Below are 13,503 nucleotides of genomic sequence, written 5' to 3'. Positions count from 1 at the left end.
ACATTTCCTCCAATCATTCCCATCTACTATATGTTTTAGATTTATTTTCTTTATAGCATAGCATAGCCTCAAACATCTCTTTTCTTCCACAGCAAAGTGCTTTGTATCTAGAGTAAGTGCTTCAATTATCTTGCCAATTGGTGATGTGGAAATCAGAAAGGGGACTCTGTTTCCTCCAAACCCATCTCCAAACAACGAAAAATGGAAGCACATGCAGAGGCTCTAAATGAGCGAATAGCATCAAAAATAACATCCCATAAAAAAATGTATCTTTATCAAACACCTTCATGAATATCCTTGCAATTACACACATTTGAGTAACATTTTAATTTTTTACGTTTACTTAATAAATAAATATGTCCCCCCTTTTGCCTTTTCGTACAAACACCTTACACACTTACCTGAAGACGATACAAGCGACAAGACCAAAAAGAGCACACGCATAGTCATCTTCAATATGTCCATTGTGTTCGTTCTTTGTCTCTCTTCTTTCAGTAAAGGTATAGTTTGGGGCTGACAACAGGTTTCTTCTTGTTGTCTAATTTTAACTCACATCACTGTTTCCCCTCACCCTCATCACAGGAAGTGGCTAGCCTGACACAATTTACTGCATACCTATGGACTGAGTCTTGGTTTGTCTCTTTCCATTCTTCAAAGCATTGTACAAACTTCTAAGATCTAGGTCTGTAACTGACTCTGCCTGCCCTGTTCCACTCAGCTTTTTCTCTATTGCCTTTCTGTTTTTTTGCACTGTTTGCATCAATTTAACATTACTTATGAGGTTTTGTGTCTCAAATATTCTTCTTAACCACTATAAATTGGTGATTGGTGGCTACACTTTGATGCAGTGGTAAAACAAAAGCTAATCTCTCCAGTTGTTGATCAAAATATGTTTTTTGGGCAATGACATTTAAAAAGGATTTATGCTTTACTAAAGTACACAATCGAGGCATGAGGTATAGGCCAAGGAGATGATCGAGAACATACCTGTCAAACACAGGGCAGAGAACATATAGGACTGACAACATAGAACAGAAGACTCAGGGCTGAGAATATAGGACTAAAATAATACAGGGCTGAGCAAAAGACAGATCACAGAACACACAGTAGGACAAAGAGAACATACAACAGAGAATACAGGGTTGAGATCATTCATTAGGGCAGAGAACGAAGGGCTGAGAACCAGTGGTGTTAAAGGGATAGTTCACCCTTAAAATGACTTTTTTTTCCTATTGATTAATGATTACTCACCCCATGGATGGAGACTTGAAATTCATGGATATGTTTCTGTTTTTGTCATATTCCGTAGTCAATCATTTGAGGAGAGTCTTTGTCTTCATAGGGAACAAAGCAGGCTCTTTGTGTCTCCATAGGGAACCACTGCTGGTCATCAAATTATTGGCTTTGGAATGCAACAAAGACAAAAAGATATCCATGATTTCAAGTCTCCATATGGTGAGTAATCGAAAGTAAGTATTTACTCAGGTACTGTACATCTCAGGGGCAAATATTATACTTTTACTTCACTACAATTATTTGAAAACATTAGTTACTTAGTACATTTTGATTATTATTATTACAAAACAAACATTACCCTCTTCGGCCCTACAGTATATACATTTCGGCCATTTGAAAATAGCCGATCTACAAGCTCACAAATAATGCATAATGAGTACTTTCTACTTTTTGGTATTTTAGTTACATTTTGATACCAAAACTTAATCAAGGACTGTTTTAAATAATAAAATATTACTTTTATAATTAAGAGTCTTCACACACACACACACACACACACACACACACACACACACACACACACACACACACACACACACACACACACACACACACACACACACACACACACACACACACACACACAAACAAACAGGAGTGAATGATAATCACACAGGCATGTCAAATGCCCATTGTCATCTGACTGCAGCCCCGGTCTGCAACCTGACCTACTACAGTATACAAACTGACTGCAGTAGCCCACTGAAGTCTGAAATGCTGCTGCCTGCTTGATTTTTTGTGGTTGTTGCAATGTTGCGCAACCATAAGTACTGGCTGCATACAGAATGTTAGATCATTTTAACATCCAATCTGCATGTTTTATTGTTAAATCAACGCAAAATATAGTATGCCAAGCATAATGTGCTTATAAAAACCAGTGTTGTGGAGTAACTATGTAATAAGTACACTTTTGAGTTATTTGTAAGTATACTTGAGTATTTCCAGTTTTCAGTAGGCTACTTTTACTTCTACTACTCCACTATATCTAGATAAATATTATACTTTTACTCCACTACAATTATTTGAAAACTTGATTGATTATAAGGTTGAATAGGAAAAAGTACATTTTCATGACAGTACAAATCACTGGTACAAGGTCAACTAGGAGATCCTAGTAAGCTTTTTGACTTATTTACACAGGAACCACTTTATGTATCTCATAACATTGAAATACAGATGGATAGAACACATGTACTTTGCATAAGATAACATCAAATGTAAAAGCAGAAACAAATTAAAATAAAAGGTACAAAATAATCAGAAGAATGATTAGTGGAGCTCCTATTACAAAACATACATTAACAACTTCAGCCCTTTCAGGGCATGACATTCAGGCTTGTCCTGTTGTCCGGGACAACTAATAAATCTTTATGGCAATTTATTAAAATGTACAAGTGGACAAGTGGCTCTTGGTTTAACTTGTTCTGCTCCTAGCAGCTTTGTGCTGTATGTGGACTGCTGATACTGGAGTGAGGGGTTGAAGGGGCCAAGGGGGATCTTATTTATTTGTCATTTATAAATTAGGCCTACTGTGAAATGGCATTTATTTTATCAGGACAAGTGACTTTTGTGCCTGGACAAGTGAATGGGAATGTACTTGTCCAAAGGAAGTAGCCTACATTTTGATGCCAATACTTTTGTACTTTTACTCAAGTACATTTTGAACTCAGGGCTTTTACTTGTAGTACTTTCTACATTGTAGTATAGCCCTATTGATACTTTTATAGTACTTTTTACTTTTGACCCACCTTACCGATCATCACCACGAAAGCGTGGGATGGCTCAAAGTAGCTGACAGAGTACAGCATCTTGCAATGGGCCTGGTGTACAAGATACACTACACCTCCAAGATTCCCATGTACCTGACAAACTACTTCTTAAAGGTCAAGGATGTTCACGACCACAACACCAGAGGCAGCTCCACTAATCATCATCAACGTAGATTTAACACTAAACAAGGCTCTAACTCGTTCTCCTGCTACACCATCAACATGTGGAACGCCCTTCCTCAAGCCCTAAAGGAGAGCAAATCCCTAGCCTCCTTCAAAATTGGTATGAAAAGTCACCTTCAGACAGCTGCTGCCCGTGACTTGTAAATAGACTAAGCCCCCATGCCCCCCCCCCCCCCTTTTTTATTATTCTTTTTTCTGCCTTTGTATTTGATGTTATGCTTTTGAAACTGATATTATCCTAGATAAAGTACTATGTTCTATCCTGTCTTTCAATGTTATATGAGATACTTAAAGTGTGGTTCCTGTGGAAATAAGCCTCGGCTTTCTAGGATCTCCTTTTAGTTGACCTTGTACCAGTGATTTGTACTGTCATGAAACTGTACTTTTTTCTATTGCAAACTTCTAATAAATTCTTCAATCAATCAATCAATAAATTGACTATTTATAAAAGCTAAAAAGAGGCCCAGGTGCCAATGGTGAGCTTATGCAAACCATAGATGCAATCATGCAAACAAACCCAGAGCAAATAGTTCATAATGTAATCATGTGACTTCATATGGGCGGTTCTTAATCACATGATTCTGAAGTCATTTTTTTGACGCCGGAGCATCAGCGGCGAGCCGAGAGAGAAGGGGAACAGAAACATTCACCTCTAACCACGGTATTACTGTTAAACCACAACCGAGAGAGCAGAGGAATTGTTTAATTACCTCGGAATCTGAACGTGCGTGGTCTTCTAGTCAGCTGGAACCTCGTTATTTTGGGCCAAAGAAGCAGTGGTCTTTTACCTTGCCTTTGGTCTTGTTGTGAGTGACGCTGCTAGCATAGCAAACAAACACACTAGATAGCATCCAACGTTGATTTATTTGGGTGTGTTGTTTTATTGAAGAACACAAGCGAATTAAACCAACATGAAGCTTCAGCACAGTCACTGCGACACACCGAGCTGCCTTGTCTGGCTGTTCTTCGCGCTATTAGGTGAGTATATTGTTGTCTGACTACACATTCCTCTCCAGTCAGCGGTCTGTGTACTTCGTCGTACGACGGCGTTGCGCGCCGATCTACAAGCTTACAACTCGTTGCACCGCAAAGCGCTGTGAGCTTGTGCATCGTCTGTTTTCGAGGCGCGCGACAACTGACGAAAACATTGCATAGTATACTGTGATTTTTGGATTCGTGCGAGTACGTTTGTTAAAAGCTTGATAACAATCGTAGAATGCCGGGGCAGAAATATACTTATGCGGTCAGAAATGCCCGTGGCCCCGGCGTAAAATGACTTATCATTGCGACTTGTGGGGCAATAGTGTTTTAAAGACCCCCCAACCTAGCTCTGGTCTGCTATGTCACCGTCACCGATAATTCCTGCGAGCGCAGGAATAGCCGAGCACCCTCTCGTCTGTAGTACAAAATAAAGAATACAGTTTCGCTACTCATCAAAACAAAGACGGATTTAGGGAGAGGAAAGCATACTTTCCTTAGTGGGAAAACTCTGAGCACCCCACCTCACGTCTAAAATACACCTTTTACTTTAGCCAGAAAAGAAAATATTTCACCGCAAGGCAAAATCTAGCCAATGGAAATTTCTATTAACAAGATCTGTAGAGGGCGGTGTGGAGTAGCTAAAACTGCCGGTGACATTTTCTTTTCTGGCCAAGAACTGCAAAAAGTGTATTTTAGACGTGAGGTGGGGGTCTCCGTGTGTTCCCACTAAGGAAAGTAGTAGGCTTTCAACATCTTAGAACAGTCTTTGTTTTGTTACAGACGAGAGGCTGAGCGAGACATGGCGTTAAATTATTAGGGAGAACTCCACTAACGCTATGGACCAGAGCTAATCAGGGCTAAGCCCAACCCAAAGGTATTAGTTGGCACAAATAATCGACCAATACATTCAATAAATAGTTAAGATTAACTTTATGAAAATGGACAGGTTTGCTCCGACACTACAGAGTACAATCCGACCCAATAATCATGATCTTTGCACTAAAATTGTTTTGCTACCGCCATCTTCAGGAGAGCTGATGAAAATAACATCTCACTTGCTAAGAAAACAAGTAATCATTGTACAACAGATGACACTTTTGCCCTTGGTGTCATTCCAGCAGATCATAATCGTAATGTTTTAGATAGAATGGTTTCCTTTTTATTTATGAAGAAAGTGACAATACCATACACGATAGCGTAACACATCTATGCCATAGTTTGTTAAATGTATAGTAAAAATGTCATCCTATCAGGAGAGAGAACTGCACAAAGATAATGTATCCGCTCTTTGTTTCAGTTCCAATGTTGTCTGCTATTTGTTTAATCACTCTTCTATGAGTTCATTCTTATGATTGGATATCTTTTATAGCACCTTTAAAGTTACAGAGCAAATGACTAGATAATGTACCCATGATGTTTTTCAGTTTAATACCAGACGTGCCCAAGTTGAATTGACCTTTAAATAACCAGAGGCATATTGGTCACACTATTGTGTTACTTTGTCTTAGCCCTTGGCTTGAACTGTACACGTATGCGGTACATACATAATTGCCTAACAACATGCACACATACTGTACATGCATCACATACCAGATTTGTCATCAGAACAGCACAATATTACTGAGGCTGAAAGATTTAGAAGAAACATTTTATACAGTTCTACATCATAGACCTATCCTTTGATGCATGCATATTTCGTATTTGCACATGTTTTTAGAGGGCAGCAGACAAGCTTTACTACCCAGGTTTGACTGAGTATAATAAGAAGCCTTGTCAACATTAGTATGTTTACAAAGCTTCTCTTGTACAAAGCTCAGTGTATGGTCAGGACACATCAGCCTGTTTAAGGCCACTATAGTTCGTGTAATTGTCATCCTCAGAATTTTGAAGGTTTTTAAATTCCTCTTGGTGATGATTGGACCCTTATGAGATGGTCACATGAACATTCCTCAAGTTACAAGTTAAACCATTGTTTAAATCCAGTTTTGACCACAAGAATTTAACTTGGCAAAAGACTGACTATATTTTAGCAAGTGCATTTGCATTGTCATCTTTGTAGACTGCACCATAAGCACTAAAGTCTGCCCCAACGGATGACTTAGATTTCACTTTACTATTCAGATTTTAATGGTACAAATTAAATATGGTTGTTTATTCAGCTGCATTACAGTATATTTCATTAACTCAAATGACTCAATTTGTCCTCCAACATCAGCTGCCACCTTTCACCAGGGCTTTGCCGCTGATGCCCCACCCACTGGTTCTCCCCAAATCTCCACCCCACTCCTCAGCGACACAGGAAGACCAGAAACGGGCAATTACACTGTCACCAACAGTAATGGAACTGCTTGTCTGATGGCACGCATGGGCTTACAGCTCAACATCTCCTTCAGCTCTGCCGCAGAGAATAAGGTATATATTTCTTTACATTGGAAAATAAATAAATCCTATTAACACATGGGATGCCTAACACGTCCACACACACACAATAACAATTCCCCCCGTGGAGTGCCACGGCCCGTTATCACATTCAGAGATGTGTTAACTGGTTAACATTGTAAACCATAGTAGTGAGTGAGCAAAAAAACTACTTTTCCCATGATTCCTCGCGGAATACTAGATCCACAGACTTCCGGCTCCCATTGAATTGTATACATCCTGGCTGCAGAAACATGGATATATCTTGCCTTTTCCTATTTCACCCGTTGGTCAAAACAGCCTATGGACCATAATGTACACATTGATAATCGCGGTTGTATTTTTTGCGCCGAAAATCTGGTAAATACATTAGGAAAAAGCCTAATTGGCAGTTAATCTACATTAGTTATGGCAAAACTATGGTAGCATAAGTGTTAAATTGCAGTTGTTCTCATAATTTATTAATTATTTATTATTTATTTCTCAGATGCCAAAGCATCAGAGAAAGAAATAGTAGTTAGGGTTACTAACATGATTGGGGCTGGCTGGGTACTCCTGGGGTCCTCTTCACAAAGTGGAAAACCGTGTTTAGTCATTTTAGCATTTTCCAATAATTTTTTTAATGAATAGAATAAAATAATTATTGTTCACGATTCATCATGTGATGGTTGGCTTGATTCCTGGATGAAAACTGTAAACATTATATTTTCTGAAACATCTTACAGTATAAATGCTGTTCAAAAAGAGTGTGATCACTGTTGAGCTCTGAGTTATACATCTGCTACTTCTGTTGGGTCTCAACAGTATACTTACATTTACTCAATAGGGACTTATGCCTACCTCAGAAGGTGACGATAAGGATGTAATTTTTCTTGGGGATTCCGAAGTACCAGTAGCCTTCAATCCACTTTACAGCCTAATATATTGCATTCTATATACATCTTATGTGGGGAAAATAAAATAAACAGTTTCAACACAACAGGCAAGCTGATGGATGGCTATTGTATTGTAATGTTTGATTCATCTTACTCAGCATTCTGGGTTGTATTCCATTGTGTCATTATAAATAAAAAAAATCAGAACAATCAAACCGTAAAACACCATAATGGTGAGTGGCGACCATCAGTCTTAAATCCTTAAATTTTGACTTCACTTCACAAAAAAACTTTTGGGGACCTTTGGGAGTCTGCCTGCAGGTTGACTGAAAAACAGCAACCTGTGGAAAGGGGATGGAACAGACTAATTTGTTTAAAGAATGCGCAGGTGTTTATTGCTATGGTGTTTTCTTTTTATAAACTGGGATTCTCGTCGAATGATTTATGCATGTGTCGCACCGTGAATAACGATCTGAAAACGTGTCTCACGTCGGAGTTTGGCAATTCTTAATCTGAAGCTTAGGAAGAAAAAACTAAAACTTCTTATCTTGACTATTCCAGGACTGTTAAGTATAACTAAAGTCCTTATTTACTTGTACTTAGTAGATAGATTGAAGTGCAAGACTCTATCTAAAGAGCTCTTTAAAATACCTGGTGATTTTTATGTTGCATTATTAAGTCACGCAAGCAATAAGGAATGTGAGTGGAGGAAGACTTGCACACACAAAACATTTCCATCTTTCCATTGTCAGGGCAACCAAAACGTATGTCCAGACCAGCACTTCTTTTTACTAGACCACCTTGAGCATGTTTTAAAAAAGAAACTTGTCTATTCGTATTCTCTAAAGAATCCTCCTCTAACCTTTTGTGCTGTCTGTGCAATTGTTCCTCAACTTATACTCCCTATCCTCTGAAACACAACATCATCAATGTGCTTCTTTGTTGAGGCTAACAAGTCCATCTGCTTAATCACATAGAAATACTGGTGATATATTGTATGTCTTGCTCTGTTTTGTATTTACAGACTGTGTTGGATTTGGTGAATCTTCTGCCAAATACAACAAAGAGCTCTGGTTCGTGTGACGCAGATAGTGCCTCCCTGGTTTTAACGGCAGATCTAGACAAAACCAACCTCACATTTGTGTTCTTTCTGGTAAGCTCCTTTGTCTTTTTCCTCTTAAAATGAATTATGGCGACTATATGTAAGCGGAAAAACAAGTTCTGTGTGGTACCCTTTATCGTATGTTTGTTGTGTTCGAATTGTCTTTTTCTTTCTTGGGTTCCTAACTGAGATAAATGTCTCGGAACTATTTAAGCGGCTGCCAAGATAAGAGCCAGTTGAATTCTCTAATGCACACTACTAGCAGCGACCTTTCTGTCTTAAGTCTACCTATCAAGTCTGTCCTGGAGAGGAGATATCTTTGCCAGATTGTTTTTAATCAAACATGTTTCCATCTTCAGAATTGCATGCAGAGCAGTAGACCTCTTTTTCTTTTCTTTTATCAATGATTCTCAAAGGCTGTGTGTGTGTGTGTGTGTGTGTGTGTGTGTGTGTGTGTGTGTGTGTGTGTGTGTGTGTGTGTGTGTGTGTGTGTGTGTGTGTGGTATAAATTATTGACATGTCATGTTTTATCATTGGCAGTAATGTCAGAATGTCTGTCATCGGCACCTAGAAGATTTTAAAAAGTGCTTTTTGTAGTGCTATGTCAAGGAAAAATATGTACTGTTAAAGTCAATCTAAACAGGCTTTTCAGAGTGCTCTGCATTGAGATTTTCACTTACTGTTAAGCACCACTGGATGGCAGCTTCAGAACATGCAAGTGTTTTTAATATCATGTGACTGTGGGGTTATTGATTATTTACCTTCAGAATGCTACATCCAGTAAGTACCACTTAAGTGGATTGACCCTGTCAGCTGTCTGGCCAGAGATGAGTGGTGAGTAAACATCCCATTATCAACATCATGGCATGAATAATATACATTATATGCATGAATTTTGTAGCCCTCTTCAAACTCTAATCAGCCATGTGGAAATTTTGTGTAGTGTGAAATTTGCAATTATCCCATTTCCTGCCATTGTTTTAGTATTTTATTTTGTATATCCATTGCTTAATTTGTTTCCTTGTCATTTTGCATTTCTGTCCCAAACTATTTGTTCGGTCTTCTGCATTTCCCTGAACCCCCTTGTCACTTTTTCCCCCTCTTCTACAGTACCCTTCGCAGCCAGTAACAATAGTCTGGACTACCTGCAGGGAACTCTGGGCCGTTCATACATGTGTCGTGAGGAACAGACCTTGGATGTGGTCCAGAGTCTCTCCATCAACACCTTCCAGTTGCAAGTGCAGCCCTTTGGCCTCACTGGAGATCAGTTTGGAGCAGGTACTGTATGCTTTCAAGATTTGACTGTGTATAGCAGATATTAAAAGTTTGAGATATTTTATCTTGATTACATATTTTGAGTTCCAATAAAGCCATGTTAGACACTTGTTTTTAGTTCCATATGGGTTTTGCCTTATTGCAACAGGGATGGTTGTTGTTCAATCTTTATTTCACCAGTAAAAATACATTGAGTCTCTTTAACATTTATGCACTGGCCAAAAAAAAAAGATATAAAAACAAACAAAAAAGGGTTGCATTGCGTTGCTATGAAAAACTGTGTGGCAATGGCGTCTTCCACACACGACGGGTCTTGCCCTGTATCAAGTTGTTCCTGCACTGGTGTGTGTTGGGGAATCTGGTTTTCAATGTAAAAGTACAAACTACGGCTGTCAAAACTACCAAAAATTACGTTTATTGTTATTAAAAAATGCATGTTTGAACCATTCAAACAAATTGAAATTTCAACTTTTGTAAGCCGTAAACTTTCATTTAAGGACCACACACCTTCACTGAAAGTCTCAATATGGTTGGAGCGGAAAAAACTTGCCCTCTTGTGACATCAAATAGGGCAGAGCCTTAATTTGTATATCTTCTTTTTTTTTTTTTTTTACTATACTTTAGGTTCAAATTTAAATTATTCCTAGGAAGAAGATAAAACATTATCTTTACTTTAGATATAATATCAGCCCAAAGGAAAAAAAAATATCTCTGCTTAAATATGGTGGTCAACTTGTACTTGTACTCCTGTGTCTACTTTCGCTCCCAAGCTGAGGAATGCCAGCTGGATGAAGACGACATGTTGATCCCCATCATAGTTGGAGCAGCTCTGGCCGGCCTTGTCCTCATTGTCCTTGTGGCTTACCTCATCGGAAGGAAGCGGAGCCATGCTGGGTACCAGACCATTTGAGGTCACTCTCCGTCACGTGGCCACAGAGGCCAGCGAGCGCTATCTCACCCATGCAATTAACCACTACTTTAAAAGACTGACACTCCACCCATCCTTCCTCTTCGTCCCTTCATCCCTCTACCATGCCTTCCTTCTGTATGTCTATGAAACCTTCTTGCTGCTCCCACTCCATTTTAGAAAACTAGAAAAATGTCATTACTACCTTATGGGGTTTCTTGATGGTGATATGCGCTTTCTTGACTGATTTGCGCTTTTGTACAAAACGGGACTTTGGTGAGAAATCGTAATGGATCAACCAAAAGCTGTTACAGTGTAAGCAAGGGGTTCAGTGTTGGCTGGCTCTAGTACCCATGGAACCGTAGATCAGATAATTCCACAATCTTCACTTGCTTTGCAGCCTGTAGTTAGAGCTTGAATCATATTATTTATTGATTTCTGACAATGGAAATTTGAGGGATTTTCTGTACAGGCATTGGAATAATTGTTTTTATGAATTTGCTTATCTGTTTTTGTTTGTGTGGCCATTTTAGTGGTCTTGTTATTAAGGAGCTGTTACTTCAGTGTAAAGGGAATATATGGTTCTATTCAATCCCCTTCTGTGAAGACAAGAAACCTTCCAGTGTTTTATATTGTAGGTCAACACACATCCAAGAGTGCATACAGTAGATATCTGCAAAAATCAGCTCCAAACAAGCATGTGTAAGGAGTTGTGCTATGTTTTCAGAAATAGTCATCTAATTTGTAATGTTTGGACCTTGGATACAAAGTCCAGTTTGATGTGATTTAGTTGGTGTCCTTGTTGACCAGGATAACCGAACTCACAACTGGTGTTACTGTATGTGCTGCACTGAGGCCCACCCCAAGATATTGCTGGTACTACGCACGCACAATAAGGGTTGATAATTGGGACTTAAACCTCATAACTTTCCTGATGAGGTTGAACATTTCTCAGGATGTCTTTGTATTGGAGGGATTAACCGTGGGCACGTACCGTTTTGGCAAACGCCGATAAGGCAAACTGGGTAAATGTACTGCCCGGGTCTCCTACCGTACTGATCTCCTTCTGCCGTCCCGTTAATAACCTTTGTTATGGTGAAATGTGAGCTCACATTCATCCCATTCATGCGTTTATCGTGCGCTTGCCCAGGCCTTACGGCCTGGGCATAAATATAAGGATTGCATTCACCACGGCTTCGTAACTCGCGCGGCCAGCCCTGGCCCGCTCTTCGCGGGCACTTGCGCCTGTGGCGCTCGGGCGCGAAGAGCAGGACCAAGGTCCGCTGGCCTTCGCGCCGCTTGCAATGTCGTGGACAATAACTGTGACATATAACCATTGTATTGCTAAAAATTCTTTATTCATTTCACCATAACAAAAGGAGGCTACTCTGTGTTCGTTGGACAGTACGGTAGGAGACCCGGGCAGTACATTTGCCCAGTTTGCCTTAGCGGGATTTCACGTAGCGTAGAGATAATGTTCTGGAGTCTCAACATGAGCAATCTGGGAACCCATTTTTTTTTCCTTTTGTTTTTCTCTCAATCTGTTTTGAGAGATAACAACATGAGCAATGTTCTTTTCAATAGCAAATTGACTTAAAAACACAACTGGATGTGCCACATAAGGGAAAATGACTGGACTGAAGTCTGGAGATTAATCCCAATTTAACTAAAGATGGCCAAAATACCCATGCCAAATTTTCATGTGCCTTTCCATCTGTGAAATCGATGAGAAATAGGTTATGCCAATACCAGAGGTACTCCCTCATAGACAGCGCATGCTGTCAAGTTTGGGATATAGCCAACCTGTACTGCTGTTTGAAGATGTACGTTGTATGAAGTCAAAGGAGAAAGTTCAAAGTATATTAACATTTTCTTCATCTAGAAATGTTAATATGGAATGTTTGCATTGTTTTCTAAAAGGTCAATAAAAGTGGAAGAACAAGGCTTTTTAACTTTGGTATGTCTACAGTATAAACAAATGGTGCATTCAAACCCTTTAAACGCTTAGTTGCTTATCAAAACTCCTTGTTAAATTGAGATAGTATTACAAATGTGCACTTACAGTACTTTTAAGATGCTTTAGCAGTTAGTCTAACTGCATATGCTAATTTAAAAGATGATTCGTGCAATGATGACCATGGCTAATTAAGCAATATTACACGAGAGGGTGTGCATTACCATGGTTGGCACAAACGCTATTTCAACCAATCAGATTGCTTAGTCGGATCTACCTGTTGTATAATGCTCGCAATGGTAGATGGCTATTTCAACCAATCAAGATTGCCTCGTCGGAACTACCTGTTGTATAATTATGTTCGTTGGAATGTCCTGCCAAGATTTAGAGATGCACTGTGGAGGATTCAAACCCATAGTCTCTGTGGTGGTGGGAAGCCCAAAACCTTACCCCTACACTACCTGAACTCTGGTGTTGGGCAGAAAATTTACCCTTGCACTATCTGGAATCCCCAAATGTTTATCTTTTTCATCACATTTAAGTAGAGACGCACTTAAAAACATTATGCTCAATATTTTGTAGGACATGAAACGGTAGACATGAACTGTGAATTTATTGAGGCAACCTCAGTGGTAAACCAAACAAGATTCTGATGGGAATTTGATTCTAGCACAGCAGCAACCAATATTTTTTTAATAAGATCACCACAGCATTGTTGGGGCAACTAAGAGAATCAAGTGAGC

General features: G+C 39.3%; 1 protein-coding gene across 1 annotated transcript; it reads left to right on the top strand.

The window, feature by feature from the left end:
* Positions 1 to 3,866: 3,866 nt before the first annotated feature.
* Positions 3,867 to 12,738, top strand: lamp1b (lysosomal associated membrane protein 1b). Its single transcript, XM_080753786.1, has 6 exons — positions 3,867 to 4,226; positions 6,445 to 6,641; positions 8,547 to 8,675; positions 9,392 to 9,458; positions 9,735 to 9,902; positions 10,670 to 12,738. The coding sequence occupies exons 1-6, from the start codon at positions 4,160 to 4,162 to the stop codon at positions 10,807 to 10,809; spliced, it is 768 nt and encodes a 255-aa protein (XP_080609912.1). The 5' UTR covers positions 3,867 to 4,159; the 3' UTR covers positions 10,810 to 12,738.
* Positions 12,739 to 13,503: the final 765 nt, after the last annotated feature.

The sequence above is a fragment of the Nannobrachium achirus genome, assembly GCF_963921795.1.
Source record: "Nannobrachium achirus genome assembly, chromosome: 22".
Taxonomy (NCBI): Eukaryota; Metazoa; Chordata; class Actinopteri; order Myctophiformes; family Myctophidae; genus Nannobrachium; species Nannobrachium achirus.
This window is presented reverse-complemented; position numbering and strand designations above follow the sequence as displayed.